Genomic DNA, 17833 nt, shown 5'->3' on the forward strand with positions numbered 1-17833 from the left:
GCGGCGCTTCCGCAGCCTGCGGCTGCATCGGGCGCGGAGAGGGCGGGAGCGGGGCTCGGGCCGCTGCGGCGGCCGCAGCCCCCTGCCGCAGCCCGGCCCCCCGCCCCGCCGCCTGCAGAGCTCACAGGCTTCCTGCGATCAGCACCGCTCGTTTTCCCGGCGAGCCAGCAGCTCTATTTCCCCCTTTTCTAAACCGAAGCTAGAGCAGGCGTTTGCTTTCCTCGTGTGTTTTAAAATAACAGAGCAAGGTAATGGTACTGCATTTTACTGCCCGGCGCGGAAGAGCAATCACCCTGCCAGGGTTGCATGTCCCACCCACATGCTTTAGGAAGTCACCTGCACGTTCTTGAAGGCAATTCCTTGCAGGGGTTGCTTAAGAAACGCAGGCGAGGAGCAAGTAAGATATTCTCAACTCACTACAAGTCCCTCGGCGTTAGACACTCGCTCGTGGGCTCCCAAACTCTACAGCAAACTCCCTTGACACCTACCAAAGGCCACAGCATGCAGAACGTGGTCTTTTGCCTGGACTGCACAAAACCGTTGTAGCTGCAAGGTCACCTTAATCTAGAGGGCTCACACCTCAGCTGCACTGAACATAGAAGCGTATGTACAAGAGGTGGGGATTTGTCATTAAACGGCTGGCTGTGCAGCTGAAACTGGCTGAGTAAGCACAGGAGCCTAGGGCAGCGTCTGGAGCGCTTTGCAGGGCCTGAATGGTAAGCATCTCCCCATCTCGGTCAGACTCCCTTCCCCCCAGTCACAGTCTCCCTCTGCTTCTCCACTTTTAAAGGGGAAGTTAGTGAAGGAGGATGTGTCACATATTTCCATTCAGCTGAACAGATCTGCTGGATCTCATCAAGAAAAGCAACTTGTGTGCTGCCATAGATGTCTTCAACGCAGCTCAGAAAAGTCTCAGCTTCTCACATGTCAGCTGGGGTTCAGTTAGCACTGCTCCCTCAGCTCCACCCCATGCCAGCACTCCCATGCTCTCGTTTAATATCCTCAGGGGTCAGCTGAAGTGCAAATCAGGAGAAAAACTTACCTTAACAAAAAGTTTTCTGGTAGTTTCACACAGTGAATCAGCTCACCCAGAGGTTAGATCAGTTAGATGAGCATCAGTGCCAGGAATTAGAAGCTGTGGCAGCACCGTCACAGATCAGTTAAAACTCGCAGAACGCACCCAGATGCATACTGTGGGTCTGGGCCAGCTCATTGTGAACTACGCGCTCGCCACTGCAGGAGCACCCTTTCCCAAAGGGATGCAGTGGTTACTTGAAGAATTAACACAATCTTCTCTTTGGCTTGCTCATTGACCCCCTTTTTATCTCCGTACACTTATCCCCTTTACTCATCACCACTGCGGTCAGTCTGCCTATGCTCATCCTTCCCCTCCCAAAAGGGGAAAGTAAGGATGGAAGAGGTTATCTGAAAGAACTGAGGCAGGACAAGTGCTCTGCTGAACAGGAACAGCTGGCAACACCTGGGATTTATTCTTTTTGAAGCTGACAACGTCATTAGCATAGTAAGAGATTGAGAGCTACCGTACACTACAATCATTTAGGAGCAGGCATGTTTATTAAGGGAGAAAATGACAAGGCACCAGTAATTACAGATATAAATGGAGACAATGATTTAAAGCCATGGTATAGGACAGATTAGTGCTTGACCAGCAGCTAGTTAGGCAGGTTTCAGCGTAACGCCTTTCCAGTAGGCAAGCAAAAGCAGCTCACTGGCATTACCTGCAAAGCACACTTCAGTATCATTTCACTGGAAGAGTGAAAGAGGCTCTTGGAACAGGAAGGACACTTGTTTTGGCCTCAAACTGCTTGGCACTTTTAGGATGACTGACATCAACTACCCTGACAATTGCTATTCACCTCTTTAAGCAGGTGAGCGTTTCCAGGAAAACACCTCCACTTGTATTTAAATGGGTATTTGCATACACAGTATTGCTTCCTATACGCTACCAGCTGACAACAGCAGAGTTTGCTAGAGCATATGCAGGTCATAATTCACAAGTGCAACTGGGTATGCAAACAGCTAATTGACAAGAGGCCCAGCTGAAGCGCTCACCCTGCATTCAAAAGTACGCATTTAAAAGTTTCCCTGAGGGAAAAGCTTCATATGTGAGTAGCCAACAACAGCAAGCACTGGAACAGACTTTGTTCATGTGCGGTGTGTTCCAATATGCAATGACTCACAGCAAGTTAAATGACGATACTTAATGATACTTTTAGTCACATTTCTTTTAACTCCCACAACAACAATATATTTATAAGCACGACCCTACCAGAAACAAAGAGAACCAGTGTCCTCTACTACAAATTTGCGAGGGTGGGTGAGAAATTCTCTCCTAAAAATGAACGAGTAATTAAATATTAGTACCTTTTAGAAACCATGAATCAATTCAAACAATCCACGATCTGAGCATTTAATAAGAGTGGTGATTCTACTACCACAAGTTTTTTTGCCACAAGTAGGGCAAAAATAACAGACACAAACAACTGATAAAATTTTTTTTTATTATTCACTTTTGAATTCTTTTACACTTTCCTGATTATTTTGTGTAAGGTGAAACTAGAACTGTTTAAAAGACATACACAAATCTAGTACATCAATAACCAGGTATTTCTTTTTGCTATACTATTCTCACAACCACGTGTGTGCTAGGCAATATAACCGTCACAGAAGCAAACTTTAGGCAGAATACTGGTCAGTAAAAACAAAGCGAAAAGAGCTACCAGATATACAGACAGGCTCGGTTCCACATTCACTACTGCATTTATCAAGCGCCAAGTATTAACTGCACAATTTGTTCAGCTAGTAGAGGGGAGTTTTAAAATCAGTGCATGAAATTCTCTCTTCAGCAGACAGATGGACAGACAAACAGATGGATCCTATATAGCTAAGTGGAATGTTAAGGTAGAGGGATGATACCACGAGACTATTCCTAATCTTTTCCACTGCATTATTCACGCAACTCTTCTTAGGTTTTATTTAATGGGACATGTTTGAGAACATAAGTAGGTGAGGATATTCAGAGCTCAAATATCACAAGTTACAAGCATTACAAATGTGTAAGGTCTGCATTCCAGTACAATAAATGGGAAATCCTGAATGTTTGAGCCAGATTCCTGTATTACCTGTAAGTGTCAGATAGACCTGTAAGTGTCAGATAGAAAGAGCCAAAGACTGCAACAGCACTGGCAGCTCTCAAGCATCCAAGAAAGACACCTGTCCACTAGCAGACTTAGGTCTCACCCCCCCATCCTGACATCAGCCATAACAACAAAAAAAAAAAAAAAAAAAAAAAGGATGAAGCATTATGTGGGAGTCCAAAATTGCTTTAATGAAGTTTAAACAGGTGAGAGGGTTGAGGATGAACAGAGTTTAATGGGAGGAAAACGTCTATAAAATGAACTTAAAGATGGCTCAGTGGAATATTTAAAAAGTTTTCAGGGTAACTTCAAAATGGGATTACCATGGAGATTTCAATTCACCTAAGAGTAAAGTAATGCAAAAGTGGCATATCACATTATGGTATCACCCAAACTAATAAGGCCATTCAAAAAATTGAATCTTCTCCTATTGCAAGTTCATGGTAGTGAACCAAGAGTTCTCACTACTGAGGAATACTTAAGGTGTAGTTAGGTCTAACTTATTGCTGTGGGAAGGGGCTTAGTCATGCATGTTGTATGAGCATGAAACCACTTTTAAAAGTCAAATCCCAGTTATCTGCCAGTGTAAAGAGTTTGGAAATCAAGCTGCTAACTCCCCCCGTTACCCTTCTACCCCAGATAAACCCAATCCCCAGAAAGATAAGATTGACAAAGTGAGCTTTTGACTGAAAGCGGTGCCTCAGACTTGGTTAAAAATGTCTACATGTGTGCCTGTTAAACTAATTCATAGCAGTGTTACTAACTGGAATGCCATACATTGGATTGTTTTCCTTCCATGCCCCAGTGTCACAATAGAATCTCTATAACTTTCTGTACAACTTTACAACAGAATTGTACTTCGACTATTTTGGTGCCAAATTAAGCTTGCCAGAGTTACATAATTGATGTCTACTTTTCTACCAGTAAGAGTTTTGTAAAGTCAATGGCAATCACAAAACCCATAATCACAGTGTTCAGTTAAAAATATAAACACGGTAATCATAACTGCGAATGTTCATAATAGGAAAGTTCAGAATGCCATTCTAATAACCCATCTCCATTTTAAGTACACAAAACACCAACCAACCGTTTTTACCCCACAGACAGTTTTTGCTACGTTGAGGTTGTGAAAGTCGATGTACTATTCTTTTTGCTTGTCGCACAAAGGGGTATATGTGTAGGATACAGGGTGACATTGAACATATATTGAAGCGTGACAGCCATTAGTTCTCTCCCTCCCCAGCATCCCCTTCATCTCCCTGGTTTTCCGACGTCCATAGCTGTAAAAGAATACAAACGTATGTTTAGGCTGAAAGCATGCAGTCAATTACAACTTTCAGGAAAGGGAAGACAGCATAATTAGCAGTAGTTGTGCAAATTTCTCACTGAACTTAACAGTAAAGCTGCTAACATCTTTTAAAAGCTGCTTAACAGCTTTTTAAAAAGCTGTTTTAAAAAAAAGCTGTTTAAAACAGCATTTTTTTGAAAACAAAAACGGGTAGGTGATTATGAGTGAAAAGCAAGCAAAAGCTGCTGTTTCTCAAAGGCTGCTGAGAAACAAACTGCACCTTGTGTTACTGAAAAGCTGAGTCTGTTACATTGGTTAACAAGTGATTTCTGATCTAAACAAGCACGTCTAACTAGTCCAGGAATAAAAAACAGTACAATTAAGACATGCAGTTAAGACAGTAAAGACATGCAGTTAAGATAGTACAGCTAATGACTGAGAAAAATACATTTTTAATTGCACAGAACTACATTAAACCTCATACGTTAAGTCCCACTTAGCAGAGTCCAGCAGCCTAAAGAAGGAACAGCACACAGTGCAGCAGCTTGCCCTCCGATACTTACAGTGAGGTTGTCCCTAAGCAGTTGCATGATGAGAGTGCTATCTTTGTAGGACTCTTCATTCAGCGTGTCCAGCTCCGCTATTGCTTCATCAAATGCCTAAAAATATGCAAGACAAAGCACTTGGCTTTCACTTTCTGCTCTCTCAATTTGTTTCACCTTAAACAGATCTTACAAATTTGCTGCATTACTATTCAGTCCCAGAAAACTACTGGTATTTTTCTTTTCCACCACGAAAAGAACTTTAAGTGAAAACAAGCACCAAAGCCCTGGACAACCAGTGGAGAACAGAGGTCTCTATGGGGGTCCACACTAAAGCCCAGAACAACTTTACTGCCATGCTGATACTAAGTACCGAAGAGGCTAGCATGCTCATTGCCATACTGGAGAACGCGTCATACAGCTCCAAGTCAGATTTAAGAGGAACGATATTAGAGTATTTTTCCTGGAGTACTTTCATTAGCAGTGAAGGCCTCAGTGGTTTGAAGTGGCAATAAAATAAAACTGAAAAGTCTGAAGTATCATTACATGCACATATAGATATATTTATACACGATAATTATATATAAATGGCATATATGAGATAGGAGGAAAGAAAATGGGAGACAAGCGTCTTTTGAGGATGGGGCCAGAAGCTTCTCGATTTCTTTTCAAAACAGCATAGGAAATTAGGTATGTTTCACTAGACCTCAACTAGACATCTTCCCAGTAATAGGTTATGCACGTAAAGTCCATGCTGCAAATCTGAAAGCTAAGACTCACAAATAAGTGCCCTTTTCCTACTCAGGTTTCAATAGATATAAGCACATTAACAAAAAAATAAATATACTCCCCCCCCCCCCACACACAGCAGCAGCATTCTCCATAGCAAACATTATTTCCTGTTAAAATGTACCATTACTGCATATATGAAGAACAAAGATTCATCTGATGCCATATTATTCCAGATATGAAAATCTCGATTTAGAAGACTCTAATCTCATTTTAAGGAGAGAGAAGACTAAGACAAAAATGACTAGCTATTTGTTTGGCATAGCCAATCACAGAAACTCTTTCAGGTCTCTGGAGAGATGGGAGAGAGCCAGACAGACACACACACACAAACAGATACACAAGAACATTTTGGGCTGTGACTAATTACACAGAAGATGCTCAATGTATTTGCTAGGTGCTCAAATTAAAACAAATATTTCACTTTAGAAGTGTTAGAATAATCCAAGTGTTTTCAAATTTGATACAAGTGTATTCTAAGCAAATTATATGGGCATGGAAAGAGACACTTTCTCTTACTTTTCACTGAATTTGCACTAGCAAATTAACGTTCACTTAACTTAGCTAGACTAACGTAGCTTTACTGACTTATTTGAAAATATACAAAAGATGACAATAATCTAAAGATGCCAACATTTTTAAGGACTTTGATTTGAGAAAGCATATCTATCTTCATAGTGCTACTGTATGCATGTAATTATCTCTCTAGCCTCCACAAAAATGGGTATTATGAAAGAGTCTACTTACCGTCTTTGCCAGATTACAGGCTTTTTCAGGAGAATTTAGTATCTCATAATAGAAGACAGAGAAATTGAGAGCCAAACCAAGTCGAATGGGGTGCGTCGGTTGCATCTCTTTCTTGCTAATTTCAAAAGCCTCCTGGTAAGCTTGCTGAGAGTTTGCTACTGTTGCTGCAAGAAGTTACCACATTACACACAGCACATCATTATACTTTAAAACGGTGAAGCCATTATATTCTTGGTCTAGACTATTCACGAAATAACTCCTGTAACCAGATATTCACACAATTACATATGCACAGAAGCGTCCTTCAGTGATTTTAAAGGTAAAAAGTCCACCACTGGCGGAACTATTAAGGCAAAAATATTTTGCTTGGATAAAGCTTTGAACTATGGAAATTAAGTTCAAAATTTTAAGACAGACTTGAAATGAAATTTATTCAAAATAAAATCCGACCAATCTGAACGTATATAAGCTCTACTAAACTCAAAGTCCACTGTGCTTAAGCACCAGGGTTCATTTTAGCTAATCAAGAAGCCGTTCCAAACAATAAACCCAGACAAAACCATCTGCGGAAAGAGATATCTAAACCAGCTATTTAAACTCTCCCGAGACAGAAACTTTTAGTAGTTTCTGGTCATAAACTTCACATTTCAATTTGGGGTTTCAGAGGAAAGACGACAGTTCCTTCCTGGGTGATAGGTAACAATAAGCTCCAGAATGACGGCAAACTAAAGTAGCGAGCTATGAACCACATCAGCCGCTTACTGGGAAGTCAGGCATAGTTGAGTATTGCTTTAACAGTTCAGGATTAATGATATGAGGACCCAGTAACTCAAGATCCCACCTGTGAATGCAGAAAGCTTGCAAATAGTGACGACTTGTAAGCTAAAGCCATAATTTAAACAGGAGATAATAGCAACAGGACATTCCCATGAGGCAAGTAATGGTCCAGGAGGGGAAAAAAAAAAAAAAACCACACACACACACACACACACACACACACACAAAAGAAAACACATTCTCCTTCTCCATGCACCAGGAAAAGGATGTTACACTTCCAAATATGCTAAAAACAGTTGCTGAGGCTGCAGGATGCAGGCAGAATTTGGTGGATTTGATGAACTTCTGTCAACCACTTTATTAATTTCACTGAAGTCTAGTTTCCTAAAACTAGAACTAGGACTGGCACTGTGCCTATCTGCAATACTACAGAGCAGTAGTGAAACAACCTACTTCACGCTAGGGAAAAAAAATAAGTATTTTTATACTTTGTTCTGCTCAGTCCCCAGCAGAACTTGAGAGATTTCTACCTACTTTGCTTATTGTCCCCAGATGCCACCTCTGAAAGGTATCTGTAGTAATCTCCTTTCATTTTCAAATAGAAGACCTTGCTTTCTGGCTGTGTGGCATTGACAATAAGGTACTTATCCAGTAGTTCCTGAGAAAGGAAACATCACATATGTAAGCCATAAAAACGTCTGAAACAGCCTTCATTACAATAGCAAGCATGAACTGTTAAACCGTTAACAATGACTTAGGCCTACTGATGCGTTAAGCACTTTGTCTATTGTTAACTAAACTCTGAAAAAAAGAAGCTACTTGTATCTTAATCCCTGGAAAGCAGAAAACTTGCTGTGTGGAGGCTTTCCACAATTCATTCCTGCAGAGTGCAAAGATATTTTGTGAAACAAACTGACTGAAACCTGCGTACACAAGTAGGCTAACCAAGAGCAGCAGCTTCAAAGTAACACAAGTCTAGTCACTTTGTTTCCACAGATTTAAATTCTGTAGAGAACAGTGAAACTATCTACAACATACTGATTCTAACTCCAGGTGAAAAGCTCTGCATAGCAGCAAAGTCAGCACACGTACATTCAGAAAAAGAAGATGTAAAGGCTGAGAGTACTAACAGCACCTCTCCCTTCTCAAACAGCAGATCTCTAGCAAACTGAACAGCAGTAAAAAGGATACCCCTCCTCTAAGCGAAAGAAACAAGGAAACTGATCTGGAGGATGAAGTATACACCTTCTCTATCCCAAAAAAGGACTAAGCAAGCCTCAGGATGTCAGCATTCCTTAATGAGAGAATTTAAGTAAGGAGCAGGCTTTTTAGCAGGACTTGCGTTCTAAATTTATTTTTACGATTATCACTAGCCAGTAGTTAGGGGTCTCCCACACAGCATTTTAAAAGAGAGAAAAGCCAAAGAGGGCAATTTTGTGACAAGTGAGAACCCAACAAATTACACAAAAAAACCTAGATGACTTAGGAGCTAGCTTAGGAGCTACTTAAGTATGTGGCTATGCAAAATTATTTCCCTAAGGTGCTGCAGTGTCTACAGACCTCATAAGATGCCTTAAGCCTCTCTTAAGAATGCTGCAGTACTAACTACTGCTATTTTTGCTGTTGGATTATTACCAGAACATCATTGCAGATATCCTGCAATTCAGCCTCAATTTTCTCACGATATTCTCTTCCCATCTGCTGTTTCTTCTCGTTCCTCTCCGTTTTCTGCTCAATGCTGGAAATTACACGCCAGGACGAGCGACGGGCACCAACGACATTCTTGTAGGCAACTGAGAGTAGATTCCTTTCTTCATTGGACAGTTCATGTCCTTGCTCAGTGACAGCCTTCATAGCAGCAGCCATGTCATCATAACGCTCCGCCTGTTCAGCCAGTTTGGCTTTCTGTACCAACTCACTTTTATCCATGGCTATCCTGTAATTGGTGGGGAGGAAGGACAGAGAAAATGTCTCTTGATTGCCTATACCATGAAAGTGAATGCTGATGGGTGAAGCAGAAGTCAGAGTCACTAACAAGTGGGAAGCTGATAAACTCTAGTAAAATAATTTACTTGAAGTTTTTTTAAATATCTATTTGTTGCTTTGCCAAGTAATCATTCACACATAGAAGTTACGCTCAGTCAACACGTAAGCATCATTCTTCCAAAACGCAACAAAATTCATACTGACGTTAGGTTAAGCGTATCAGTATGTTCCCTATGTAGGCCTCTCCCCTTTTCCATACTGCCCATAACGGTAAGCCTGGGAGACACTGCATGTTCTCACTCAGAGGCCAACAGCTTTGGTGTTGCTGTTGTTGTTTTTTGGCATTATTCTACTACAGCAACAGTTTAAGAGCACTGACACACTGGACAGCTCCTTCTGACACTGAACCGCTTTTACCCACTACACAAGGTGTTTCTGTGGGTTTAAATAAACCACATTCTGTAAAGCTGTAGCTGTTGGCAACCACAGATGATACATTTATACTGTTCTGCCAGAAAAACTGTTTATACATGCATTGACATAAATGTAAGGAACAGTCCTACACATCAAGAGTGGCTGCAGCCTCAGGTTTCCATGAACTTTTAAATAACATTGACATTCATGAAAACTGAATGGGATATGGCCCACGTGATAGCCACTACTATAAAGCCAATTGCTTATAATGGAAACAACTCGTTTAATCATTTTTGATACTGCAGTTTAGCAACTGAAGCCAAGAAAAACACACCGCATGACCACAAGGGCCCTCAGTGAGTGTAACTGAAGAACTTAAGCAATGAAAAATTAAGCTAGTGAAGAACGCGTCAGTAAGGAAACTGAGTGTTGCTTACTTCTACCAAACAGTGCCAACATACAGTTAAGTCTGCCATGGAACTAGCAAGCCTATATACAGTCACCTAGGTCCAGGTTCACAGAAGAACAAAAACAAGTTTCATCACCTTCATCAAAGTTAAGTGGACCTCAATACCTCACATAAACTCCCAGATGCCCCAGATTTATCAGTAAAATTTATCCAGGTATGTAAACACCCACTTTTACACAGGCCCAGAACTGTCATTCTTGCTGGTACTGAGCAATTTTCCCTAAAGAAAAATCAGAATTCTCAGTTTCTAGATCAGAAGTTTTCAGCCTGAGACCTAAAAGCCTGAAGACAACTCCTAAGAGAACAAGTAAATAAGAACAAGAAGTTTATCACTGACTTATCATAGGCGTATGTTCATTAGACAAGGGTCTGCAGCTCTCTACAGTCTGAAAGCCACTGCTCCAGCTGTTTCCATGACTCACTCTCCTCTAAGGGACCCGATCTGACAGGCCAGCACTGTTATCTCACACATATTGCCCAGCTTGTGTTTAATGCAAGTATCACCTGCCACCTTCTGCAGAGATACCTCTGCACTAAACCCTCAGCCAGAACCTGCCTAGGAGGAGTTTCACAGCTATGTCTCCTACTTCCAACTACAAGATCATTTTGGGATGGGCATATTCAATTCCTCCAGTTGAAGCTGCTTTAGCAAACAAACAAAAAAAACCCCACCCACCCAAAATATCAAGTCAAACCATGTTATTTCATATCAAAGCTGCTGGAGTAGAACTAGCAACCAAATGTCCCACCCACTACACGCGTGCAAGTCACGTCTCACTCCTTCTTGTATTCTAAGCTCCTTGCGGATCTAGCCCAATGTATCCTCCACATAAAGCACTGAACAGGATAGGTAATACTAAAACCAGCCTCCTGAAAGAGAGACCCCTCTGGCAGACTTGTAAGTGAATTTCTTCAGTAGATCAGTTCCATTTCAAACATTGCTTTTAAATCAGTAGATTCTGGCACTTATTAAAAGGTGACATACAGATTTCAGATTGAAGCCCTCAACAAGACAGACTGACTGTGGGTAGCAGCATCACAAGTTATCTTGTCATGCATGATTAATTTGGCTCTGTTTTCCCCAAAAAGGTTTTACCACAGGGATATGCTGTGTTATCATTGGCTTCTGCAGACCACAAAAAAGAGTAGCTACTGAGGATGGAAAGGGAGGAGCGAAGTTTGTGATGTAATTTTTTTCCCCCCTATTCTAAAGCATATTATAGTAACAACATACAAGAGGCCTAAGGAAATTATCACCGGACCATCTACCACTGACAGAAACCATTCCATTTTAAACTATTGTGTCTACTAAAACTCGGAAACCATTCCCTTAATTCAGCAGTAGGTTAGATTACGTGCTAGGAACCAGTTTGTGGTAGCATCCTTTCACCCACTCACTGTAATCTGCACATGAACAAGCTACACCTGAATACTGCTTTTCACATTACAAGAGCCAACTTTAAATAACAGGACATCTGAAAAAAAAGTTTTGTTTGCCTCACAGCATGCACAGCTGCTTGAAGCGTTTCTATTGCAATCATCTTATCTCCTCCTTTTGCTCTTACTGAACGCAATTATTCTGTAGAAAAGGCTGCTTGCTGAAGTCCAGAGGCGAGTAGCTCCAATACTGTTTACATTTTGCCATTGAAAGGTCAGTATTATCTTTGATCTGTACTTTGCCAATAGCGGGCTAATTTGTAGACAAGTCATCCGTGCAGAATTCTGTTTACAAACAGTGTATAGTTTAGTTTAGAAATGGTGCAGAGCTTGTTTTATCAAGCTCACTGACATATTTATCTTTAAATGCAAGTCAGTTCCTAGCAGTCAATGAGTTCGTATAAGGACAAATTACGGAAATCACAGAAGGAAGTGCAAGGGCATAAAGAGCTAGTGGATAAAAGCTGAAATCTAGAAACCAGTTGAACACATCAACTATACAGCCCAAACACTAGCACAAAGCACTAAAATGCTGTTTTTCAGCAAAAAGCTTTTCTCAGTAATCGAACAATTATGTCCATCTTAAATTTTAGTAATCAGCTTGTGTTAAGTTCCTCAGAACTTCACTGGTTTATTTTTGCAATATATTAAAAATTCAGTGCATAGGGGTCTGATTTGTTCAGTTAATTCATCTTAATGTCTGTGCTGTTAGCAGGTAAGCTATGAACGCATAAAGTGCTATTCAACACATTGTATTCAACACAACTTCAATGCAGTAAAAGAGTCATTGCCCCACATCAAAATGTCCGTCATCTAACAGCAAGCCTACCGTTATTTTGTTCGCAGGGTGCTGCATAAGGGAACACTGTTAAAATCCTTATTTTATTCTCCATTGCTTACCTTGTTAGAAGCTTGGAGAAGAGCTTTGCAGAGCTAGGCTGGCTTGAGCTCCAAAAGAGGGAAGTGTTTGCCAGAAGGAAAAAAAGATACAAGGAAAGGAGTGACGTTTGAAAAGGCAAAGAAGCAACTATCAGTTATAGCTGGTCCCTCCCATAAAGGAGATGAAAGCCACATTCTAACAGATCAGTGTGCCACAGCCTGAAACAAGCAAAGCTTAGAGCTGAAAATAGTCCTAGGCCACAAACAGAAGCCATCTAATAGGGGTTACCTGCAGCTAGGAGCAGAACACAAACTGACAAACAGAAGGCCAACAGGAACGGTCTATTCTAGTACTAATGAAGCCATGCCATGTTGGCAAAGGGGAAAGAGGGAAAATGGAAGAAAGAGTGAAGGCGTGCAAATCACAGCCATGGAGGAGTCCTGAAACTTGCTCATTCTAAGCAGAAGCTTTTCATATTGGATGCATTAACACTTTTCAAATCCTTAAGACTCTGCCTTCTTAAGAATCTGTCAAACCACAGCTTAGTAGCCCTCAAAAACAGTGGCTGGACACTATTTACAGTAAGAAATGCCAACCACTAGCCAGCAGCAACAGCCAATAGCACTCAGCTGCCAGAAATTTGAATCATCCTACTTCCCACACTCAAAATAGAAGAAGAAGAAAAAAATCTCTCTCCTGTACAGCCTAAACTCTTTCAACCTCTTGTTACAAGGGCAGAATAGCGTCTATATCGACACCGAAAGTTACAACTGTTTACTTCCCACCCTCAAAATAGCTCTACAGCTATGTAGACAAGGCTCTAATATATATTATAAAACATCAGCGGTAGATGTCAAAACTTGTAGAACACATTAGTTCATAACTGCCTTGCTACTTTCAGTGGAAGAGGCAATAAGGAAGGGATGGTGTGACCATCCTGGAAACAGCAGCTAAAGTCAAAGTATGCCCACAAAATTGTCAAAAGAGGATAAATGCATAGAACTGGGACTCAGGTCTCAGTAACAGTTGAGTAAAACGGGTAGACAACTGCTCTTCAGAAGATTGCAAGAGCTTGAGGAGAACTACCTCTCGCTACTTAGCAGTGACTACACCTGCTTGGTAGCCTTTATCACTTGCAACCTTCATGAGCTGTTTAGGACAAAGTCAAAACAGATCAGATGTAACTGCATTTAAAGTCTGCAGAAATCAGATGAAAACTGAAACTGCAGAAAGTCTGGCTTATGTAACATATTGAACTGGCAAGACAATACTAATAAGCCTACGCTGGCCTGAAGTCTGCTGCTTTCAGTGACCTGTTCTTCTAATTAAGTCATTGATTTTTTTTTTGTATCGTTTTTCTCTTTATAGCAAGCATGAGAAGCTATCAGACAAACACTTTCACTTTGTAAAAACTCTGTGAGAAAGCAATGTTATTACTGGATTGACATACAGGTTACTAATGAGTCAGGTAGAGAGATGCAGATTAACAGCCTCATGTCTCACTGAGAGAAATGAACGTAAAACTAGATTTGGTCAAATGTGACACAATCATATTTCTCAGTTACAGACTTTGCAAGTCTATACAAGTTATGACTGGAAAAGCAGCAGACTGGAACAGAATTTATAGTTCAATCTATCAACAACACGTGGACATACCTTATTTGATTTCTGCATAGGCAATTCATTCCAAAATTAAACATTCACAAGAGGTAAGTGGTATTTCAAATCACATTTCTATAATTACAAAGACTAAAAGCTTTGGCATAGGGAGAAGCTATTTCTAAAACAGATGGAAGGTCTTTCCCCATAATTCAGGTACATACATGCTGACACAAGAGCCGCAGTGTTGGCAGAACGTGTATGATGTCAGTGGCATTCAGTATCAAGTAGACATTGCTCCCAATAGCTATTCTTTATAGGAAGCAATCAACTCTCTTTAAATGTAGTGCAAGGAACCTTCTTTCTTAATATTAGGCTTTTCACTCTAATAGTTGTGTTTCTCTACCGTGATGTTAGGGCTCAGGTATGGGGTGAGAATGCTAGAAACAACATACAGGTTACTCACCGACATCATCATTCTCATTCATTTTCTCACTGCAAATAACCCTGTGCATCAGCCAAAGAGCACGAACGCAGAACGTTCTCTCAAAGGCTACAAAATATTGTTAAATAACTTATCAGAAAACGAACATGTCCAGTAAGATCTGAACACTGAAAGGTGGATGGCTCCTCTATCACTGTCAAGAATTTGGTATAACAATAAAATTAGTAAAATATACTGCAAATTTAATGAGGGAAAAGGAAAATCACTTCATACTTGTGATATTCTCCCCGGATATCACATTAACCGTAGGCTCCTCTGCATCTTCTGATTAACCATATAGCCTGGCCTTCAGCCCAAATCTTTATGCTAACGTTAAGATAACATTAACAAACACTCTACAAACCGTTGCCTAAACTTGCTCTAGCCACCTTCAGCCATCATTACTTGCTGCTTCCTAAAGCTGGCGAAGACCACTTTTTCTAGATGACATTCAATGGTTTTCAATCTTTATAGACAATTAAGAATTTTCCAGCAGAGGTACTGATAATGTGCAAAGACACTGTTATTGCATGAACGACTTAAAACTAGTGACAGCAGACTTGCTCTTCTTAACTTCCTGTAAAAGAGGGATCGCAGGTCAGAAAGCACTGCGCTACTGCCTACCTATGACACTTTACACAGGAGAGTGGCAGGTGGAGACAAGCATTCAGTTCCAAAGTACAATATAATTACATGGTTACAGTTTTTTGTTCTAACTAGTATAATTGTTTTTGGCTAGAGTCCAGGTGGAAATAGTGAATTATTCCAAAAAAACCTTTCCCCAGGTGTAAAATTCATGCCAAACTAATTATTCATATCACAGGTAAATCACTTTTGTTAATAATAAACTTAGAGTATTTATACTACAGGGTGGGGCAAAATGTATGACCATATAAAAGGCGCACTACTGTAATGCCTTAGTCTTACTTGGATGTATCAGGATACCAGGTGGATTAGAGTACCAGCTTTTTACATCATTATTCAAATCACTATTTACTTAACTCGTCCTCATCTGAGTTTGTTCACATACATCACAAAAAAACTGCATCCTGGCAAAGGCGTCCTTAAAGGAAAGGCTCAACATCTGAATAGCAAAGATCAGAACATGCGGTACTGACATAACTAGGTTGAAAAGAACTGCACTAAGCCCATCTGTGCTATGAGTCTATCACTTTATTGATACCATTTTGATAAGGATATATTAAAAATATAAACACATTACCAAGTTTATCCTCTTATTTGCAGTCATTTAGTTCCAAGAGTGAACAAGGCATTAGCATCCTTACTTTTTTTCTTTTCTGGGCTAATTTATGTTTCCAAATCATTTTAAATTAAAAGCGAGTTTCTCTTCTAATAAAGGAGCATTCACATTTTTCAGACTGGTGTCCTGCAGCTGTGAACGTGTGAAGTTTCAAACGCTCCTGAAACCACTTAAGTTTATAAGCCTTACGAATGTCCTTAAACTCTCTGAGCAATTTAGCATCTACTGTCTTACGTGACATGTAATGTTTTCCCACCAGCAGAAAAGCCATTTTAAGTGAAACAAAAAATTTAACTGAAAGCAACCAGTTTATAGTGTGATCTTTAGACTAGATACATTTTGGCTCCCAGTTGCTAACACAGTGATTGCACGTCACTGATATTTTGATCATCTCAATTAATATCTACGGATTATACATACCTCAAATAAAACCTACGGTTGTTAGCTTAAGGTTATTGCTCAGCCTTCGGATCGGCTTGAAGCAACCTTCTTCCTCTCCGCAGTCCTCCCTAAACTCACCTCTATTGCCAAACAGAGGCAAATAATCAAAAACTGAAAACAGCAATAAAATCGCATTGTTCCTTTCCTGATTGTTCAAGACACTTCCATGACCGCTCCTGGTGCTACAGACGGCTCACACCAAGCGTCATCGAAACAGCGGCCACCTTTCAGCGCTGAGAGGGCTCATCGTTCCGGCCAGCTGCCGAGCTCCTCATGTTGTAAAGGCTGCGAGGAGCACCCGCCCGCTCGCCCCCAAAACCTGGGTGCTGGGGTCGCGACCGCGGGGGCCGCGGGAAGAGAATCAGCCACCGACCCCGCCGGTGGGGGGTGGAGGGTGGGGATCCCTTCCCGCCTCTCCCCGGCCGCCAGGGCAGGGCAGGGCAGGGCGGCGGCGGCGGCAGAGGGGCCGGGCCCGCCGGCTCCGCACAGGTGCGCGCGGCGGCCGCGCCCCGGGCAGCGAGTGACTCAGGCTGGGTGAGGCGGGGCCGGGCCGGGCGCGGGGGAGGAGGAGGCGGCGGCGCCGCCGCCGGCCCAGGCCCCGCGGCCGCAGCCGGGGGAGGGTCACACCGTTACTCGGCGCGGGCAGGAGCGGGGGGCGAGGCCGCCGCTGCCCCCCTCCCTCCCCCTCCCCGCCGGCCGGGCCCCCGCTGCAGCGCGCCTGAGGCGACCTCCGCCGCGGGCCGCGCCGCCTGAGGGGGCCGGGCCGGGCCGGGCCCCCCGCGCTGCCGCGGCCCGGGGAGCGCGCCGCCAGGCCGGGGCGGCGCGGGGGCGGGCGGGGCGGGGCGCGGCGGCCCCACGACCCTCACCTGGCGGCGCGGGCCCCGCGGCCTGGCTCCCGGGCGGCTGAGGCGACTCCGAGCGCGCGGCCGCGTCGCGCAGGCACACACGGCGCGCGCACACACCCTGCGGCGCTCCGGCCCCCGCTTCCGGCGCCGCCGACACGCCCCTTCCGGGGGCGCCCGCTGCTCCCCGCCCTCGCCCCTCCCCCTTGGGCCGAGCGGCCGCTCGGTTGCTACAGCAACGCCGGGGCGCGCCGCTCCCTCCTCTCGCGTCGAAGCGGGAGGGGGAGCCCCGCGCGTGCGCACTGCCCCGCCGCGCGCCTCCCGCTCCCTCCGCGCAGCCGCCTCCGCCCCGGCCCCGGCCCGGCCCTGAGGGGGCGCCGCGGCCCGCGCTCCGCCGCGGCCTCCTCGGCTGCCGGGGCCCCGCGGCAGCCAGGGCGGACGGGGATGGCGCACTTACTCTCTGCCGAATTTAGTGGCACCAACAGCTTCAACAGCCCTGGGGAGGGGAGGGGGGGGAAAGCAGCGAGTAGAAGTCGCGGCTGTAATTACCTTCTCCGTCAGCAGCCGCTGAGCGAAGAGGGAGCCAGGCTGGCGCTCCTTCGCGGAAAGGCCCGCAGGGCTCCAGCGTCCTTCGTGGCCCCGCGCTGGCACATCCGCACGCGCTGCTCGAGCGTCGCAGGAGGGGAGAGGGCTCGAGGATGGTGTCACAGCCCACGTTG

The 17833-nt window shown here is 43.4% G+C and overlaps 1 protein-coding gene across 2 annotated transcripts; it reads right to left on the bottom strand.

The window, feature by feature from the left end:
* Positions 1-2505: 2505 nt before the first annotated feature.
* YWHAB (tyrosine 3-monooxygenase/tryptophan 5-monooxygenase activation protein beta) lies at positions 2506-17295 on the bottom strand. 2 transcript variants are annotated; one of them, XM_068912455.1, is made up of 6 exons: positions 17139-17295; positions 8937-9237; positions 7836-7959; positions 6525-6688; positions 5010-5105; positions 2506-4438 (listed from the first exon to the last, which is right to left on the bottom strand). In XM_068912455.1, the coding sequence occupies exons 2-6, from the start codon at positions 9228-9230 to the stop codon at positions 4382-4384; spliced, it is 735 nt and encodes a 244-aa protein (XP_068768556.1). In that variant the 5' UTR covers positions 9231-9237; positions 17139-17295; the 3' UTR covers positions 2506-4381. The 2 variants fall into 2 exon arrangements, with proteins under 2 accessions (XP_068768556.1, XP_068768558.1); XM_068912457.1 differs by lacking the exon at positions 17139-17295 and adding an exon at positions 16252-16627.
* Positions 17296-17833: the final 538 nt, after the last annotated feature.

This window comes from Struthio camelus, chromosome 18 (assembly GCF_040807025.1).
Source record: "Struthio camelus isolate bStrCam1 chromosome 18, bStrCam1.hap1, whole genome shotgun sequence".
Lineage (NCBI taxonomy): Eukaryota > Metazoa > Chordata > Aves > Struthioniformes > Struthionidae > Struthio > Struthio camelus.

What these genes read in the sequence shown, in the direction of transcription:
- YWHAB (XM_068912455.1), bottom strand. Translation starts at nt 9,230, where the DNA reads ATGGATAAAAGTGAGTTGGTACAGAAAGCCAAACTGGCTGAACAGGCG. An exon ending in ATATCTGCAATGATGTTCTG is followed by an intron (nt 7,960 to 8,936) that starts GTAATAATCCAA and finishes TTCCTTTCTCAG; the next exon opens with GAACTACTGGATAAGTACCT. An exon ending in CCTGTAATCTGGCAAAGACG is followed by an intron (nt 5,106 to 6,524) that starts GTAAGTAGACTC and finishes GCATATTTTTAG; the next exon opens with GCATTTGATGAAGCAATAGC.